At 53.3% G+C, this 20,559-nt stretch overlaps 1 protein-coding gene across 1 annotated transcript in view; it reads left to right on the top strand.

The window, feature by feature from the left end:
- RIN3 (Ras and Rab interactor 3) overlaps positions 1-20,559 on the top strand; it is a 130,330-nt gene that overhangs the window by 97,762 nt on the left and 12,009 nt on the right. Inside the window, exons 6-7 of the mRNA XM_065906609.1 lie at positions 5,093-6,664; positions 9,178-9,486. Coding sequence (XP_065762681.1) covers positions 5,093-6,664; positions 9,178-9,486 — 1,881 coding nt within the window. The remainder of the gene's footprint in view (positions 1-5,092; positions 6,665-9,177; positions 9,487-20,559) is intronic.

The raw sequence follows: 20,559 nt of genomic DNA on the forward strand, positions 1-20,559 counted from the left end.
ACCTTACGAACGTCTCAGTTGTTTGTGCAACGAGCAGTTGCTGGCTGACTTTGAGGTCAAGTTCAAGGGCAAGTGAGATGCATGCACTCCATCTGGGAGGCTTATCACCGAAAGGAGGGTCTGTTTGCAGGCCTCACTGCAGGTGGGTTGAGGCAGGTGCCCCTGGGTTCCACTGCCCCAGGGACCCCCAGGTTTCTCTCACCTGGGGATGGGGTGTCCCTGAACCCTAGGAACGACTATGCTTCTCTAGGGAGAACCATATTCCTTTCTGGAATCGACAAGCCCTTCTATCCGGGCAAGCTTGAACTCTTGGGCAGGTTGGGGACATGAGAGGGGAGGGGCCGTCTGAGAAGCAGGTGGCAGTTCAGGTTGTGTGTCAGCGTCTGCTTCCTTGAGAAGTGGATTTAAATGAAACCCGAGGACACTGCAGCTTAGGAACCAGAGAGTTCTGATCAGGCCTGGTGCCCCCAAGGGCTGAAGCATGGAAGTGAGGCTCATCAGAAGTTTTTCCTGGAGCTGAGGAAGGGTTAATTTTTCTGTTCATCCCCAGAAAGGATAGAGACCCAGAGCTGAAAGGGCATGTCCCATCAGAGACCAGAAGCCTTGGCTCTGAGATGTGCGGACCGCCCCAGGCTTCACCTGCAGTAGCAATGACAAATAAGCAAAGATAAGGGCCGGACGCCCCAGGCACAGTGCCCAGCGTTTCACACACTCTAAGGAAGGCACTCTGTGGCAAAGAAGTGAAACCAACTCAAAATAGCTTAGATAAAAGGGGATTTAGTGAAAGGAAGCCAGGGAATATCCGTGATAGGAGCAGAGGGTCCGCCCAGGTTTGCAGGCAGCAGACGCTCTTCTCTGCACACAGCTCAGCCTCCTTAACCTCTGGTTCCCGCTCCCAACTCCTCCATCCTTGGGGCTCTGATGCCCGCCCCTGCATACTGATCTGCTGACCTTGTCGTTGGAATAAGTTTATGAGGCATTTGTGTTTTCTGTCACTAGTGTCAGCAATGTTTCTTATTCTGGCACTCTACTCACTTTTTACAAAATGAATAGAGTGTCATAAATATCCAGATCATTGCACAAGCCTGCTGTTCAGACAGAGATGATGGTGCTGAAATGGGGTTATTCACCCACAAGCTCAGCACCATGTGATTGCCCAGAACATTTGCTCCTGAGCTGATGTAACAAAGTCTGAAGTTGGCCTTGGAAAAGCCAGCCTTCGAAAGGGTTCTGTAGGTAGAAGTTTGAGACCACAAAATTAACACAGGGAGCAGTTGACTAAACTGCGTGCAGTTAATTCTTCTCAGTGCAAAAGGAATCTAGAGAAAGCAAGTTAGACTTGCAGAGGTTCTCAGACATGTTTGCAGTGCGTTTATGTTTAATATTTCTAAGAAAAAGAGAATATGTGCTATAACTCTTCCAAGTTGGCCTGTAACTTGCTTTTGCCTTTACATTATACAATGAGAACTTTCCTAGTTGTCAAAAATTCATTGGAAAGTCTATTTTGAATGACTGTCTTCACAGCCCACCTTTGGGAAGTCACAGAAACATTCACCCACTGATCTCATCAGACTTTCTAGCAGTTTCCATGGCATCTGGAACACTTGGCTGCCTTTACTCATGCCCTCTTTGTTCCGCTGGTAGCCTGGGGTTCCTCAAGGGTGAAACCTCTGTTGCGTTTGTCCTCAAGGTCTACAACCCAGCACCTGGCCTGGCCAAGGTCCTCTGAGGACTGTAGGCATAGACAGCTGGCAGGGGGCATCTCCAGGTGAGATACAGGAGGCCACAGGGCCGGCAGAACGTCAGCCGCAGTCTGAGGGCGGCACACAGGCAGAGAGGGCACAGGCCCTTAGGGGAACTGCGGCCGCTGAGCGGAGCTTGGCCCGGTGCCGCCAGGCGCAGACGCCCATGGCCGCACCAACCACTATGATTTCATGACAGCGTTCCGCTTCTCCCCTGGCCTTGGCATTCTGCAGAAAAAGTTACCTACTTCCTTTTTTCAAAAAAAAAAAAAAAAAAAAAAAGCATGAAGACCTGAGTTCCCTAATAGGCCCCCAGACCCCACAGCACCGCTCCTTGGGTCCCAGCTTCCCCCACCTCTCAGAGTGGCCTTGGCTTTGAGGCCTCTGCCCTGCGGGGTGTAACCACCAGGCCTATCTTAGGGGCAGGGGAGCAGTGCCTAGTCCCCAGCCTCTGGACGTATTTCCTTGAACCCCGCTGTCTCTTCCACTCTTGTAGGAATGGAGATCTGAGTGGTGGAAAATGTGTTCTTTTTTTCTATGTGATGCCCCCCACCCCTGCTGTCTTGAGGTGGGCAGTCTAACTGGTAGTCCATCACTTACAGAGCTCTTTGCCCTCCTTTTTCCTTTCACCTCTCATGTTCTCATTTCTTTACTTCTTGTCTTTAGACACCCTCCCAGGCCCAGGATGAAACCAGAGGACAGGCCTAGGGCTGGTCTGTCTCATCAGTATGCACCAGGGCTGGGGAGCCAGGGGAGTTAGATGTGGCCTGAAAGTGTCAGGAAAGCTCCACCAAACTGGTGACATTTGACCTGGGTCTTGAAGGTTGAGTAGGAGTTTGCCAGGTGGAGAGGGTGGGAAACACATTCCAAGCAGAGGGAACATTAGCCAAGACCCAAAGGTGGGGCGGTCCATGGCATGTTCAGGAAGGAGTGAGCAGCAGGGAGGCTGGGGAGGAGACTCAGTAGGTGATGCTGGAAAGGTGTAGAGGGTCAGATCCCACAGGGGTAAATGCCAGGCTACAAGTTCAAAAGTGATTCTGAACAAAGAGCAATCAAGGGTCTACGATATGCCCAGCACAGAGCCACGAGGAGCAGAATGGATTGGAGGCAGAGTGGGGACACGGAGGCAGGCTGTGGCCGTGATCTGGGTGAGCAGTAATGGGAGTGGCCAGGCACAGGCGGCAGTTCTATTGACTGCCTGCCCCGTGACTTGCACTTTCTCCCAAAGGAAGGGTCTTTCGGGAACTTGGAGGTGAGCCTTGGGAGCCTCAGCTCACCTATGGGGCTGCTGCCCAGTCCCTTCATCAGTCTGGCTGCCTGCTTGCTCCTTGCTAGGAAGCCTTCCAAGAAGGCTGTGCAAAGTACCCAGGAGAATGGACAGGTCATGGAGGGGTCAGTAGCTGCCCCAGAAAACATAGCACAAGGCACAGGCGGCCATGAGAGACAGCCCTCCCCCGCCTCCCCCGGAGATGGTGGGAGAGCCTGAAGACACACCCTCCCACGGCGGGCCCCCGGCGTCCTCAGGGAGTGAGTGGCAGGAGTGCATATTGGAAAGTCACATGAAAGTTTCTCATCCTTGATACAGCGGAGACAGCTGGCTGCAGCACTTCCAGACATGGGGTCTCTGCCCACGAAGGGGCTGTACCATAAGCCCCGCTCTGCTCTTCTGCAACGGCCCCACCCCAGAGGGATGCACACGGCACTCTCCCAGCTTCTCAGCAGCCCTGCTGTCCTGGAATTACACACTGCTCACCTTGATGGGGTTTCTGACCTCCTTGGCCAGCAAGCTGGTGAACACCCACACCCCTGAGCGTGCCCATCCCTTGGGATGAACACACACGCACCCACGGCTGCCCTCGGCCATCTTGCAATGTCTCCTTTATTCCAGTGTCAAGAACCTGTTGTATTTGTACCCCGACCCTGGCTCTGGGGTGTACGCCACCCCACCCCTCACTCAGGCCAGGAGAGCAACGGGGATGGGAAGTGTCGCAAGTTCCTATGAAGGGCGGCCACGCATGTAACACATCGGCCAGCACCCGGCCTTCAGAACTAGTGCGACCTAGTTCAAACCCCAGCTCCTTCGTTCCCCGACCTGGTGATCTTTCGTCTCTCTGGGTCTCTTATCTTCATTTGTCGCGTGGGGACAACCTGAGGACTTACACCCGAGGCCTGTGGTCAGAAACCCTGAGACAGTCCCTGTAGAGCAAGCAGCCCACACACCCAGGACCCAGCACATGTTTGTTCCTGGTGTTGTCTTTGATGCTATTTTTGGTACTTTACTTACTGATGACTCCTTCCCGGAGGTAAACAGCCTTGGGTGAGACACTGGAGACCTGGCCTCATTAACAAGGAATTGGCACTGTCGATCTCTAAAATTAACAGCTTGGACAAGACCTGGGTTCCCTATTCCTCTCCAGTAGAAGAGACTGCTTGAATGAGTTCGCAGTGACCTGGCAGCCCTCTGACCTTGTTCTCAAAACGTGCCCCTGGGGCCCTTCTTGGAGCATCCTGAGCTTTCACCTGGTTCTCCAGAGGGCTTGGTACCGAAAGGTCGGGACCTCCTGTGATCTCGTCAACCCCCAACTTGGACATCCCATGCCCCTTACCCAGAACAAGCCTGGCTCTGACCATCAGTACCTGGAGAGGGAAAGGCCTGCTCTGGTGGCCTCAGCCATGGGCTAAGTCAAGAGAAAGGCGTGTGCTGGGCCTCAGCAATGCAGGAGCTCAAGCTTTCCAAGCTGAGGGCAAGAGGGCACTTTCCTGCTTTAGCACTGAGATCGACCAGAAGCGGAATCATTTTGCAGCAGGCAGGCGATCCCCCTCTTGGATGGTCAGGTCTGCGCTCACTGGCCACCATCCATAGTTCATTCTTCCTGCTGTGACAACTGCAGTGGCCAAGAACAGGCCCAGAGTCCCTTCTCTGTCGGGACCCCATTCTAGATTGAGGCCTAGAAAGGTCTGGAGACCTGGTCAGCAACGGGAGCTCTGGGCTTCGTCCACTCCATGCCCACACGAGCCTGCACCCCAGATCATGGGTGCCCCTGTGGCGGCTCTCACATGCCAGGGGACAGGACCCAGGCGCGGAGCCTGTCACCGGCGCAGTCCTGGCCCCACCCCGGCACCGCAGGGGAGGACGGCGTGGGGCTTCCCCCTCCCAAGGCAGGAAGTGGTGGGAGAGGTTTAAAACAGTCCAGGAGGGGAAAACAACCTTTGAGCTGGTGAAGCAAACACCTCGCCGCCGGGCCCTCCCTCGGCCCTGCCCCCACGCAGCCCGCAAACACCACCCGGTCGGTCCAGGCAGGGGCCCGGCTTCAGGGACTGACCGCCTCTCCCTCTCTCTTCTCGGACAGGCTTCTGGGACTCCTCGTTGAACCCCCGGCGAGGAGGTGGGAGTCCAGCGGAAGCCCCAAGAGACCCAGCCCCCGGAGTGCCCCCTGCCTCCAGCCTCAAGTCCACCGCCCATCCCGAAAACTGCTCGTGTGAAATCGAGCTGTCCATAGGAAACGGCCGCCTGTGGTTTGTGAATCCGATTTTCATCGAGGACTGTGGCCGTGCCCCGCCGGCTGACCAGCCCCCCGCTGGAAGCTGCCCCTCGCGCCCGGCGCCCCCCACCTCTGACGCTACCTCACCCACCTCCCGGTGGGCCCCCCGCCGCCCTGCACCCCCTCCCCCGCCACTCCCCCTGAACCCCCCGGGCTTCAGCCGGCCTCCTCCCGCTGCTCCTCCCGCCCCGGCCAGTCCTTTGCCCAGTTCTCCCCCGGCGGCGGCTCTCCCGTCTCCAGAGGCTCTTCCACCGTCACCCCCAGCATCCGCCCCCCACTTGGCACCCCATGCCCCAGGCCCCCCGGAGCTTCCAAGCCAGCCACCCATGACAGCCTGTGAGAGGCTCCCACGCCCCCTCGCAGGCCTGGACCCTCTCAGGGAGGAAGAGATGAAGCCGGGGACAGCCGCCAGCCCCTTGCAAGCCCCCGCCCCCCCAGTGCCCACGAAGAAGAGCCTCCCCACAGTTCCCCCCAGACGCCGCATCTCCGAGAAGGTCTCCTTGGAGGACCAGAGCGCAGGGAAGCCGGACAGGGGGACAGCCTCAGAGGGGGGCCCGGGGGGTCCTTCCAGGGCATCACCACTCCGCCTGCCTCCCCAGCAGACCTCAGACAGCCCAGGGGACAGGCCTCCGAGAACCACAGAGCCAGGCCAGGAAACATCAGCCCAAGCCAGCAACCCAGGCAGCGCGCCAGAGCCTCCGAGGAAGATCCGACAAGCCCCAGTCCCGCCTCCCAGGAAGAAACGGGTCTCCCGGCAGCTGGCCTCGGTCCTCCCAGCTCCCCTGGAGACGGCCGAGCTCTCCGCAGCAGGGGAGGCCCCGGAGAAGCCCACGCCTGGTCCCCCCGGAGAGATCCAAGGTCCTGCCTCCCCCGCTGGGGGTAATCAGAGCCCGTGTACCCGGGCAGGGGCCCGACCCCAGAGCGCTCCAGAGTTCAAGGGCTCCCTGGCCTCCCTCTCGGACAGCTTGGGTGTGCCCGCCTCGGCTGCTGACCAGGACTCGTACTCGACCAGCAGCACGGAGGAGGAGCTGGAGCAGTTCAGCAGCCCCGGCATGAAGAAGAAGCCGTCCATGATCCTGGGCAAGGCGCGCCACCGCCTGAGCTTCGCAAGCTTCAGCAGTGTCTTCAATGCCTTCCTATCCAACAACCGCAAGCTGTACAAGAAGGTGGTGGAGCTGGCCCAGGACAAGGGCTCCTACTTCGGCAGCCTGGTTCAGGACTACAAAGTGTACAGCCTGGAGATGATGTCCCACCAGACCTCCAGCACCGAGATGCTGCAGGAGATCCGCACCATGATGACCCAGCTCAAGAGCTACCTGCTGCAGAGCACCGAGCTCAAGGCCTTGGTGGACCCCACCCTGCACTCCGAGGAGGAGCTAGGTCAGTCCGCGTCCAGGGCAGGGGCCGGGAGCGGGCGGGAGCCAGGGACGACCCCAGACAGGCTGCCCTTTCCTTGAATAACCCCTCTGCTGTTCTGCCCCTTCCTTCGGAATTCGGCCCATGGGCCCAGTTAGACGGCAGAACCTCAACCACCTGAGAGTGGGTCGGCCCCCACCTTCAGGATGCTCCTGGTTTCATTAGGGAGACAATCGCTAGGAGCGATTAGTGGCATAAGCAGCGGTAATATGTGTGGCTACTGAGGGCCAGAGGCAGTCTCTGCAGGAGACCTGGTGGCTTCAGAGATGAGGGCACCGGAGAGGGCATGGACCCTCTTGTTTTATAGATTAAGGGAAAGGCCCTGGAAAGGGAAAGCACTTGGCTGAGGTCACACAGGAGCCAGGAGCAGTGGGGAAGCTGACCGCAGGTCCCTGCCTCTGAGTCACCACACCTCCAGCTGCAGAGGCTCTGAGGACTTGGAAGGACAGACAGGAGAGGGGTGAGGGAGGCTAGGGCAGTCGTGTGTTCTCCTGTGGGAGAGGCTGGAGAAGGAAAGGGGAAGAGGGAGGCTGGAGGATGAGGACCAAGACAGCCAGGACCCACTCCAAGCCCAGACGTGGGCCAGCTCTAGGCATGCATGGCAGGGAAGGGTTACCTGGCCTCTGCTGAAACTCAGCCTTGGGGACATAGGCTCCTCCCTCACTCCCAGAGATAAGGCAGCCCAGGTGTCTCTCTACAGGGATAGGACTTGGGACCTCTGCTACCAGGGCCAATAGCCGAGACCCTCCCCTCCATCTGCCCCAGGAATTGAGTAGAGCCAAAAAGACTTCCCAAGAATATTTCACTACTGTCAATCAAAGCTGAGCATTGCCTTGGTATCAAGTTGACCTGGGTTCAAATCCTTGCTCAGCCCCCAACTAACTGTGACCTGCACCAGCAGAGCCTAAGTTGATCCATCTATTGAGTGAGAATTATGACATGTATGTTGCAGAGTGCTGTGAGATCAGAGATGACTAATTCTCACTCTGCTAGCTGATCAGGATGCCTCTTAGATAAGATAGCGTTTGAACAGAGAGGAATAAGCCATGCAAATAGCCATGTGCATTCCTCCAGGCAAAGGGAATAGCAGGTGCAAAGGCCCTGAGGTAGGAGCAAACCTGGCAGGTTGGCAGAATAGCAGGAGGGCCAGGGTGGCTGGAGCAGCCTGAACACGGGGAGCAGACAAGGTCATGAGTGAGAGGGGTCACAGGGTCAGATCACAGAGGGGCTTGTGGGCCATGGGAAAGACTTTGGCTTCTTTTGTGCATGAAAGAAAGAAAGAAAGTGAAGTCATGTCCAACTCTTTGCAACCCCATGGACTGTAGCCCACCAGGCTCCTCCGTCCATGGGTTTCTCCAGGCAAGAATACTGGAGTGGGTTGCCATTTCCTTCTCCAGGGGATCTTTCCGACCCAGGGATCGAACCCGGGTTTCCCGCATTGCAGGCAGATGCTTTAATCTCTGAGCCACGGATTGGGGCAATTACAGGGTTCTGAGCACAGGAATATCATGATCAAACATACCAGAGCACGGTTATGCTGGTTGCTATGTTGCTGCTGCTGCTGCTGCTGCTAAGTCGCATCAGTCGTGTCCGACTCTGTGCGACCCCATAGACAGCAGCCTACAAGGCTCCGCCATCCCTGGGATTCTCCAGGCACGAACACTGGAGTGGGTTGCCATTGCCTTCTCCGTTGCTATGTTGGGTAAAGGAGTAAAAGAAGCCAGGGCAGGAGGCTATTGACATAAGTCAGGTAAGAGATGATGACGGCCCAGGTCCAGGTGGTAGCCATGCAGATGATGAAGAATCAAGTTTTGGCTATACTATATTTTTAAGACTAGAGGCAAATGGATCTGGTAATTGAAAAATACATATTAAGAATAACTCTACTGGGACTTCTTTGGCAGTCCAGGGGTTAAGACTCCATGCTTCCACTGCAGGGGGCACAGGTTTGATTTGTGGTTGGAAAATAAAGATCCCAACTTTGTGGTACAGCCAAATAATAATAATTGTGTGTATATATATATATATATGTTTAATTTTTAAAAAAGAGTAACTTTTTAAAAATGTTAAACATTTACTACATTTGACATTTTTTAAATGTCAAACATTTACTGGGCCCTTAGACCCTCCAGGTACAGTTGCACAGGTTGTAGACGGCACAACTCCCATGTGAATAGGACCCTTTCAGATTATATACTAATAGGCAGCCCTTTGAGAGTCAAATCTGTGCCAGGCCCTGTGAAAAGCATCAGGATTCCACGTACGGGTCCCGGAGGGCTCCGATGCCCTTAGCATTGTGCCTTTCTGTACTACACAGTCTCAGCTGGCAGAACTGTGAGCCAGACCTGCCAGAGCTGTGAGTGTGTCCTTCCAGGGACCAGGGATGGGGAAGCCTCACTGTTGGGCAACAAGACCTGGGGGTGGGATCCCTGCCGCTGGTTTCCTCATCCCACCCTCTGGCTCTCACCCACCTATAGAAGCCATTGTGGAGTCTGCCTTGTACAAGTGTGTCCTGAAGCCCCTGAAGGAAGCCATCTACTCATGCCTGCGTGAGATCCACAGCAAGGACGGCTCACTGCAGCAGCTCAAGGATAACCAGCAGGTTATCCTGGCCACCACTACCACCGACCTGGGCGTGACCACCAGCGTGCCAGAGGTGCCCGTCATGGAGAAGATCCTGCAGAAGTTCTCCAGCATGCACAAGGCCTACTCGCCCGAGAAGAAGATATCCATCCTGCTCAAGACCTGTAAGCTCATCTACGACTCCATGGCCCTCGGCAACCCAGGTAGGTGGGCAGCCGGGAGGGCCCCGGGCTGCATGTTCTCTCTGGGTCCCTGGACCAGCGATGCTGTGTGAGGCTGTGACCCCTTCCCCTCAAGAACTCCAGAGCCATTGAGAGGCATGGGAGAAGCCTTCCCAGATTCAGAGATCTGTTAGGGTGGGAGTAGGCATGGCAGGGGTGGAACTTCTGGGCACCTCTTGTGCTCCCTGGGGGCTGGGAGGAGGCCCGTGATTGGCAGCCTCACTGGAAGCAGGCAAGGAAGCCAGCGCACACTGTGCCTCCGTATGGATTAGGGAAAGGCACTACCTTTGTTTCCTAGGGCTGCCGTGACAGAGTTCCACACACTAGTGACTTAAACAACAGAAGTGTGTTGGCCCACAGTACTGGTGACTGGCATTTTGAGATCAAGTTATCAGCAGGGCCCTACCCCCTCTAAAGGCTGTAGGGAAGGACATGTTCCAAGCCTCTCCTCTAGCTTCTGGGAGTTCTTGATGTGTGGCAGCATCACTCCAGCCTTTGCATGGTATGCTGTCTGTGCGTCTGTCTGTGTCCAGATTTCCCCTTTCTATAAAGATGTCAGTCATGCTGGATTAGGGGCCCACCCTCCTCCAGGATGACCTCATCTTCACTAATTAGATCTGCAAAGACCTAATGTCCAAATAAGGTCCCCTGCACTGAGGCCTAGGTCTGCAACATACAGATTTTGAAAGAACACAGTTCAGCCCTTAATGGCCACAGAAATCAGTTACAAAAGTCAGTTGGGCATTTATGCTGATCTGGTCAGGTGCACCTGAGCTTGGTTGGGCTGGCTTGAGGGTCCGTGTGAGGGGTCACTTGAAGGCTGGGTGGGCTAAGATGGTCCTGCTTATAGGTTGGGTGGTTGATTGGTTGTTGACTGGTCTGGAAAGGGGGTGACTGGGCCACGTGTTTCTAATTCTGCAGCAGGTTAGCCCAAGCTTGTGCCCACGGTGGTAGATGGGATCCAAGTGGGCAAGTGCAGCCTGCAAAGTCTCTCCACCTGGACTTGAACTAGCACGGTGCCACGCTGAACCATTTCACTGACTCCCTGAGTCACAAGACTAGCCCAGATTTAAAGGGTGAGGAACTAGACTTCCCTGCATGCTGAGAAGACCTGCAAGGGAACAAAGCAAGGGGTCCAGATGTAGAGAAGGGAATCACTGGGATCACTTTTAATCAGTTTACCACAGCGCTGCTCCAGGCAGACAAGGACAGGCATCACTGCACCGTGGTGCATACCTTAGTGAACAGAATGTTGGCTGCATTTCATCCCCTGATTACCCCTTCAGCTGGATGTCCTTGTACAGTAAGCAACCTGTGTAACTGTACATGACAGCCATGGAAAGGGAGAATGGAAGGATTGTTACCTCTGTAGCCATACAGATAGGTTCAAATTCCTGATCTGTCACTTACTACCCATATGACCTTGAATGATTTACTTAACTCCTTTATAGGACCCAGTTCCCTCATCTCTGGAAGCTGTTTTACAAAGAGGTGAAACTCAGACCCCTAACATTCCAGAAACCACACTTGGTCACTTGTAAATATTAGAAATAGCATGTGTAAAATGTCAGCCTGCCACACATGATGCCTAGCGGTCTTGCCCAATGATGGCTGTTTGCAGGAAGGGGTTATGCATCTTTCTTGGAGAAGGGCAGGCCAGTTTGGCCACAGACCAAACGAAAGTGTGTGTGTGAGATTGGGGTATGGTGCAAGGTTATGTCAGTGCTCTGAGCCTCAGCTTCCGCCGTGTTAAATGGGCCCAACTACACCCACCTTATGGGACTGTTGTGGGAGTTAGATGAGCCTGCAGTTTGCATGCAGCCCAGTGGCTGGCACTTGCCAAGGACAATTCCCTATCTGCCCCCCTCCACTCCCCCACCCTCCGCCCCATCTGAGCTTCTCCTTTGGGCAGCCATTCTCCCTGCCGTGCGGGGGCTTGGGGCAAAGTCAGGGCCAAGGGCCCTGGAGACCCTGGGATGTTATCAAGGAGGCAGCTTTGGGCCTGTAAAGGGCAGCTGCATCCTCAGCAAGTCCCCTGTTGACTCAGAAACCTTTAGCTTGAACACCCAGTGTCTTGGCAGTGACTTCAAACACCATGAGTTTTGCTGAGAGTGAATTTACTTACTGAAAACTTAGTAGCGAGCAGGGAATAGGGGAGGGAAAAGCTAAATGTGAGGAAGAAGAAGAAGGTCCTTGTCCTCGGCCCTTGCTGGCGGGGGTGGGGCTGGGGGGGTGCAGGGAGACAGGAATATCCCTGCTGATTGAGAAGCCAGCTCCAGGCAGAAATTCAGTGCGGGGTCATGGCTCCGTGTGAAGATTTCCCACCAGAAACAGCTCCACCAGGAGCACATGGCTTTCTGTTCGGGTAGCCATTGCTGCCTGAGCACTGGCCCTTGAACCAGTGGGCTTCCCGTCTCCCCTGTGCCCGGAGCAGGCCTGGGCTGCCCCACTCGGGGCCTCAGCCTCTTCACCTGGGAGGATGCAGCTGAAGAGAAGAGCAGGGATGTGGGGGTTCATTCAAGGACTCGCATTTGAACCCAGCTTCGGTGCTGTAGCCTTGGACTTGAATCTCATGGGGCGTCTGCTTGTGTATAAAATGTAGATGATACGACCAGCCTCTCAGGTTGCCATGCAGGGCATTGGGAGAGGACCTGGAAAAGAAATACCTGGATGGCTCAGGCCCCAAGGAGGTACTAATCTTCCAGAGCCTCCATTTTCTCACTTACAAGGGGGCTGGGAACACCTCTCTTGAGACTGTTGTGAGGCTCAGATGCGACCCGATATGTGCGTGAGTGTCCAGTGGATGAGAGGTTGCAGGAATGACTACCTTCTCACCATGTTCCCCCAAAACATGGAGGCTGAACCCACTCAGTGGTTTCCAAACTGGGTAGGAGGCACCCCAGGGCCCACCAGAGGGACATGAGGTGGGGCTTGCCCCGGGCAGCCCTGCTGGTCCCTGTTTTATACACAGGGTTCCATCTGGGATTCTGTTTGAAATAACCCACTCTGCTGCTAAACTTTTTAGTTTTTTTTTTTTTAAATCTTTCATTTGGAAATAATTCCAGACTTCAAAAACTTCAAGAGCAGGAATAGGACATTAAAATAGAAACATCTACATGCCCTTTGTGGACTGCTAATATCTTAAACATTATTTGCTTTATCATTTTTACCCTCTGTGCATATGTAATTTTTTCCTGAATCATATGAGGGCAGGTTTACATACAACTTGGCCATTTACCCCAAGTTCTTCTAAAAATAGGGGTATTCCCTCACATAACCACATTAAACTCGTCCGCTTCGTAATTTTACATCAATACGGTGTTTTTCTCCATAGCACCTTCTGTACTCCAGGCAGTCAGTGATCTGACAGGGCTTTCTTTAGCACTTCCTCCTCCAGCTCAGGATCCAGTGGGAGGGCAGGGATCGCATTTTACTGTCTTCTTTAATCTGGAACTTCACAGCCTTTCTTTGTCTTCTATGACATTGACATTTTTAAGGAATACAGCTTTTTCCTCCCCACCCCCCACCTCATTGTTTCTTTGTCATGGAAGTTCCGCATTTTGTGTTTGTCAGATGTTTCCTCTTGATGAGACATTTTCAGCCAGATCTCTTAAATTCTCTTCTGACTTGGACCTTCAATGATCTTAGGACCAGACCCTCTACCTCGGGTCTTCTGCTCAAATCCACCCCAGCTCCCCACCCCCTACCCCACCCTGACTCCCCTCATCCCCATCCCCATTCAGCCCGGAGGCTTCCAGCACCTTGCTACTCAGAGTGTGGTCCACAGACCCACAGCGCCCCATGGAAGCCCTGGGAGGCATCAGCGACCCCATGGAGGGCACAAGTCCAGCTTGAGTGCTGCTGGCCTTCACCACTGACCCGCTCTTAGCAGAAAAAAGCCCTTCTCCCCACCAGCCCACATCCCCTATCCCACACCCTGCCCCAGCCCCTCAAGTCCAGGGAGGAAGCTCCACCCACCTGTCTTTCCCACTACACGATGCTGGCAGTAGTAACTGGTACCCGCCAGGCATGGCTGCTGGCAACGTGCTAGGACAGGAGGAAAAGATGGAACTTGGAGATGTGAGATCCTGGGATCATGGGCCAGGCCTTCTTTTCCAGAACGTAGTTGCTCTTAATGCCCGTGATATGGATGGGCCTGGATTCAAGGCTGGGATTTCCTCACTCCAGAGCCTGTGCCTCCAGCACTGTACCGGGCAGCCATGCTGGGAACAGATCCCAGAACTCATAAACCCCGATCAAGTACTTTTTCCAGTGAAGCTGGTTTAGGGCCCGTGTCAGGGAGAGTGGAGAGTTCATGGAGATAGATGGCTTTGGATCGACCTGGCCCTCCTTTCTGCAGCCAGGAGCAGACTGCATGAGGCCTGGTGAGAGCAGTTAGAACTTCTAGAATCATCCCTCCCATTACTTGGATAAACAAGCAGTCGCCACCTCTTCGGTATCTAAGATCAGACATTCAAGGCTGACCTTGCTGTTGGGGAGAAATAGCTTCAAGTCCAAGAACTCCTCCACAAGAGGAGGGGGAAGGAAAAGAGGAATACAGTGTATGCAAATATGGGGACTATTTCTAAAAGAATACAAAGAACCTTCTTCTAATATAGATAAAGAGCAGGCAGCATCCCAGAGGGCAGTGAAGGCCAAGCCGCTGCTTTTTCCTCCTCCTGCAATAGTGTGTGTAGCTGGTTCAGGGAGACCCAGGCGTGTGGAGCAACAGGCCTGTGACATCTACCGAGGGCAAAAAAGAGAGGAAGGGCAGGCGGTGGGTTTTTAAAAATCTGTGTTAAAAAATTCTAAACTGATTTCTGATGACAAACATCACTAATGTTTATTGTAGAAAAAGATGATTAGTATTGTGGTAGATTTCTATCTGGTCTCTTTGAAATAGATATAGACAGGTAGGTAAATAGATAATTAGTTAAGGAAATACTTTCTGCTGTAACAAATAAACGCTGCAATCTCTAACTCAATACAAGTTTATTTCTCACACATGTAGGTCCAGTTGGATAGAGGAGCGGGACGTGGGCTTCATGCCACATAGTCATCCAGGGATCCAGGCTGGGGGAGGCTTTCTAAGTCCCCTAGGCATTGACCTGCAGGTAACAGAAGAGAGACACGTAGGCAGACAGAGAACCTATGTGCCTGGCCTGGAAGCAAAGAACAACCTTGTTTTTATGCCCCACACCAGAAATGGGGTTCAGGACCTTTACGATGTCACGTTCCGAGGACTGCGTGCTAAGTCCCTTCGGTCGTGTCTGACTCTCTGCGACCCTATGGACCATAGCCAGCCGGGCTCCTCTGTCCATGGGATTCTCCAGGCAAGAATACTGGAGTGGGTTGCCATGCCCTCCTCCCGGGGATCTTCCCGACCCAGGAATGGAACCCGTGTCTCATGGTCTCCTGCATTGGCAGGCGAGTTCTTTACCACTAGTGCCACTGAGGATTAGAAGCCACATTGCCCTCCTGTCTTGTATAATAACCATGTCTGACATTTCTCACAGTCCAGTAACCCAGCAGGTACCATGTTAATCACTTTCTGTCTTATTTGGGCTTCCCAGGTGGCCCAGTGGTAAAGAATCCACCTCCCAGTGCAGGAGATGTGGGTTCAATCCTTGGGTAGGGAAGATCCCCTGGAGAAGGAAATGGCAACCCACTCCAGTATTCTTGGCTGGGAAATCCCATGGACAGAGGAGCCTGGAGGGCTACAGTCCATGGAGTTTCAGACAGTCAGACAGGACTGAGTGACTAAACGGCAGCAATAACAACATTCTGTCTTATTCCTGAAACATCACAACCACCCACATGAGGCACGGATGCTGTTGTTATCTCCATTTTATAGTCAAGGAAGTTGAGGCGCGCGGGAAGGTTGAGCTTGAGCTCACTTGAGGGTCATAAGTGAGCGGGTGAGTGCTGACCCTGGGACTTGGATCGAGGTCCTGTGCTAAACTGCCGTGTTCCCCTGCCTCTCCAGGGCACCCTCAGGTCAGAGATGACCTCAGATAGGCCACACCCAATTACAGTAGCCTCATACGTTTTCCAGCCAGCCTGGGACTTTCAGGTTCGGATCTCTGCACCCACAGCCTGCGTGGTCGACTGCCTTGTGGGCTGAGCTCCCTAAAGAGGAACTCAGGAGGCCAGAGCGATTTCCTCAAGGATGTGGTGTTGCTCAAAGCAGAACTGAGACGTAAGCAGCGTCTGCAGAAAGCACAAACAGCCTAGCAAGTCGCTTTGGGAAGCTCAGCGGGAGAGAGGCTGGCTTCTCGTCTCACGTCAGCCACAGGCCATAGGGTACCTCCCTGCCTGGGGCTGTAGCTGTCATCTGTGCAGATGGGAGTTCAGACTGGACTGGTGGTTTTCAGACTGGTCCCAGAGAACTCTCGAAGTGCTGGGGACATCTTGCAGGGGAGAGGAGAGGAAATAGGAGGCCAGCACTGCTGTCCGTCTCTGATCAACCAGAGAAGCCAAGTTCTGTATAAAACACCCCTTAACCAAAGGCTTCCACAGCAAAAGTGAGTTTAAAACCTCCTGTCCTAGATGCTCTCTACTTCCTGCCATCCTGTGTTTTTATCAGATAAATTCATTCATTCAGCAGTTCAACAGACACCTACTGACAATATGAATGTTAACAGGAAAACCCAGCGCCTGTTTTTAGGATGGTCACAACTCAAGTGGAAGACACAGAGCATCCAACAGGTGACAACCGTGCAGTGAGATAAATGATGTTCATTCATTCATTTAGCGAATGTTTTTATTAAACATCCACTGCTGTTGAGGGGGCTTCCCAGATGGCGCAGTGGTAAAGAATCCACCTACCAATGCAGGAGACGCAAGAGACCCGGGTCCGACCTCTGGGTCGGGAAGGTCCCCTGGAGTAGGAAGTGGCAACCCACTCCAGTATTATTGCCTGGGAAACTAACATGGACAGAGGAGGCTGGCGGGCTACAGTCCATGGGGTCGCAGAGAGTCAGACATGACTGAGTGCACACACACACGCTATTGAGGCGCTGGGTATACATGGTGAGCACAGTGTGTCCCTGCCCGCATAAAGCTCCCATTCTAGAGGGAAGAAACAGATGATAAACAAGGAACCGGCGCTTCCTGTTTCCTTGGAAGTGACCATCAGTGCCGGAACAGGCTATTCCAATGAATAAAACTGGCTCAGGGGTCTGGGGAGTGTGAAGGAGTTCGCCGTTCTGGGTTGGGACATCAGGGGAGGCCTCTCTGAGTTCGCATGTCTTTGTTTTTCCATATTCTGCAATGACAGGGCCAGCAAACCCGTCATAAGGGCACTGTACCTAATTGGGGGGGAGTGAGGGTCTTGGGTTAAAGCCTCCTGGAGGAAGGGAGTGGCTTCAAGTGGGAACGGTGCTGGAGGGTCAGGGCCAAAGCACGTCACAGTTGTGAGCTGCCCCAGGATTGTTGCATAGCCACCTACTTTCCATAAGAGCCCAGTCAGCACACTTCAAGGGGCAGTTATGATAAGGTGATGTATTCTTTCCTCTTGATCGGGGTCTGCAGGCCAACTCTGGCCCACCACCTGGTTTTATAAATAAATTTGTGCTGAAGCAGCCACGTCCATTCAGTTACATGGCATCTCTGGCTGCTTTTTATACAATGACTGAGTTGAATAGTTGGGACAGAGAGCACGTGGTGGTTGTTCAGTTGCTCAGTTGTGTCTGACTCTTTGCAACCCCATGGACTGCAGCACACCAGGCTTCCTTGTCCTTCACTATCTCCTTTGCTCAAATTCATACCCACTGTGTCGGTGTTGCTATCTAACCATCTCATCCTCTGCCACCATGTGGCCCGCAGAACTAAAATATCTACTATCCAGCCCTATACAGGGCTTCCCAGGCGGCACTAGTGGTAAAGAACCTGCCCACCAATGCAGGAGATGTAAGGGACTCAGGTTTAATCCCTGGGTGGGGAACATCCCCTGGAGAAAGAAATGGCAACCCGCTCCAGTATTCTTGCCTGGAGAACCCCATGGGCAGAGGAGCCTGGCGGGCTACAGTCCAGAGGGTCACAAAGAGTTGGACGTGACTGAAGCGACTTAGCATGCAGAGCCCTTTACAGAAAAAAAAATTGCCAACCCCTCTTTTAGAAAATGCTTCCTAGAAGACAGAACTTTGTTTTTAATCCAGCCACTCATTCGCTGTCACCAGGGCTCTGAGTCACAGACTACGTTTTGTTATTACTAATATCTCTGGTTTGCAGATAAGAAAAGTGAGGCTCAGAGGGCGTGACCCCAGAAAGCACAGCTGGTTCAGTGGCTGAGACAGGGGCCTTCTAGTCCTCGTGGTTTGTGTGACCCAGGCGTGCAGCTTCAGCGTGTGTTTGTCAGAACTCTTCTTCTCCAAAACCTCCCAGCTGATGAAAACATGCATAAGACCCCCAGCCAGCTCTTCAAAATGTAATCAGCTCCCTGCAGCATCTACAGATGGAAAACAGATGTGACTTTGGCAAAAAAGAAAGCCAGAATCAGCAGGAAATGCGGGCTGCAGCCCAGCGGGCCTCTCAGAGGCACAGCTTGGTGGACTGATCTGTGACCCACCCAAGACAGATGTTCCCATCACAGGCCAGCTGTTTTACACCTGTGCCCCCGGCATCTCAGTCCTATCACCTGAGGCCCCGCTGTGTGCAGGGCTGAGCCCCGAGCCCTAAGCCTTGGGCTCCAGGCTTTTAAGAAGGAGAACGCAGCACTAACTATCTCCAGGATATTGGCTGGAAGCCAGTGCCTTTAAATGATGCTTAAAAGTTGTGTTTGTCCACAAGGAGCTCGCAGGTCAGGGAGCCTGTGTGGTTATTTCTCACCACATCAGAGAAAAGAGACCCAGATTCTACTGACCAACCATGGGACTTGGAGCAAATTTCTATATCCCTAAGCCTCAGCTTCCTCATAGTGAGACTGGACTTGCTGAATCCAAAGCCATTGGTGTGCTAAGTCAGTGATGGTATGAACCATCTCACGGAAGCTAGTTATCTGCGTCTCTTCCCTGCTCCATGTTCATGTTGGTAGCTTGAAGTTGGCCATGGGGGAAATATTTATGCCATGAAAATTGACAAATCTTGCAAAGCAGAGTTTTTTTCCTTCGGAGAGCCTGTTGTTAAGCATTCCCAGCACACCACTGTCTAAGGCCCATAATGGATCCTAGTAACCTCCACCATGACACCACCTGTGGGAGGACATGTGGGGCCAGCTCGCTGTTGGTATCCTAGATCCCAAGCCCTGTGCTGGAGACTGGAAAGGCTGTGATGGGGCAGAGGCTCAGAGAGGTTAAGTGATTTTCCTAAGCTCACACAGCCTCCATCCCTGCCTTCAGGGAGCTCACAGCTCACAAGAAGGGCAGGCTCTGAAACAGTCAAAGGTCTGGGCACTAGAGCAGGAACCATCTATTGAGGATGTGGGAAGACAAGGAGAAGTTAGTAAGGGAAAGGAAGGAAGGGAGGGCGGCCCAGGCGGAGGGAACCGTGTGTGAAGGCGCAGAATAGTGAAAGCGCCTGTGGCGTTCAGCTGCGATTCAGCATAGTAGGGGGTTCTTCAGAGTGTGGCAGTGGGTGGCAGAATGTCATCCTGAGTTGGAAGTTGTCCTTCTGCGTTCCCCCTGGTGTGGGAAGGACTCCTGGAGTCTGCGCAGAGGCCCGTCTGAGTCAGCGCCAGGCTCGGGCTCTGAGGTCCTGGTGGGAGCTCAGCATTCATTCATTCACACTCAGCCAGCACCATCTCCTGCACACACCCTGCCTCCCGTTGCTCTGTGCACTGGGGAAACAGAGAGGACGTTGCTCATGGGTAGGTGGAGGGACAAAGAGATATGAGGTCTGAAGAGTCCCCTGCACGGGGTGGCTGAACACAAAATCGTGGGAACCAAGGAGATGGGCCCCAGAGCCCTCCCTGAGGGTCAGCCGAGATTCTCAAGAGCGTGGGGACAAGGAGAAAAGGGCAAAGCCCGAGGCCGCGGTCTGGAGGGTCCCTTCCCCTTCTCTCTTGAGTCCTCAGACCTCGGGCCAGAGCTGAATAGTCCTTCTGGCTGAATGTCGCTGTCCCCTCAAGCAGGTTTTCTCACCTTGGCGCTGTAGACCTTTGGGGACTGAGTAATTCCTTCCTATGAGGGCTCTTCTGTGCACTGTAGGTTTTTAGCAGCATCCCAGTATGCCAGTACTGTATGCCAGTAGCAAAAACAACGCCAGACATTGCCAAGTGGCCCCAAAGGGCAGAATCTCCCTGGTTGAGAACCGCTGCTCAACAAAATAAACTTTCCTGATTATTGTGTTTGGCGAGTTATCATTGGGTTGGCCAATGAGTTCGTTCAGGTGTTTCCACACCGTCTTGTGGCCAACCCAATAATACAATACCAAGAAAAAAAAAATGATATTCTTGGAGGTAGAGTAAAATTTCAATCAGCATGAGTTATAGGTGAATTCCAAAGGGCACCAGACTGTTTCACATCCGTGTTGCTAGACACACCTTGTTCCCTAATTCATAAATCAAACAAGAAAAGAATCTCCCATGTTCCAAGAATTCTAAGTTATCAACATGAAAAATAAACTCCTGGCACAAAGTATTATGTCCCCTGGAAATCTTCAGTTGTCTCAGGCTCAGAAAGGTTATGAAAGACTTTCTCCAAAACTGACTGATCCTGCGCACAGAGACACAGGAAACTTGAAAGAAGTGACCAGAGAGCCTCCGAACACAGGGCTGGAAAAAGAGGAACAGTGCTCTTCCTTAGTGGGCATCTCCATGGAGGCGGTGTCGGAGCACCCCGCTGTAATTCACTTCACAGAATTCTCACCAAAACCTCATAGGGCGTCATGCTATCTGTGTCCATTCACACTTGACCAGAAATGCAGGCTCAGAGAGGTAGAGCAACTAGCTCAAGGTCACACAGCTGGTAAGGAGTGAGATTCATGCTCTGGGTCTGACTCTACTTTTCAGCACTGGGTGTTACCAGCTCCACCAACCAATTCATTTTTACGGGTGGAAAAACTGAGGCCACCTCAGAAAGCAGAAGAGAGATGTCAGTAATAGCTCAGTTTTCCACT

Source organism: Muntiacus reevesi, chromosome 15, assembly GCF_963930625.1.
Source record: "Muntiacus reevesi chromosome 15, mMunRee1.1, whole genome shotgun sequence".
In the NCBI taxonomy this organism is placed as follows: Eukaryota; Metazoa; Chordata; class Mammalia; order Artiodactyla; family Cervidae; genus Muntiacus; species Muntiacus reevesi.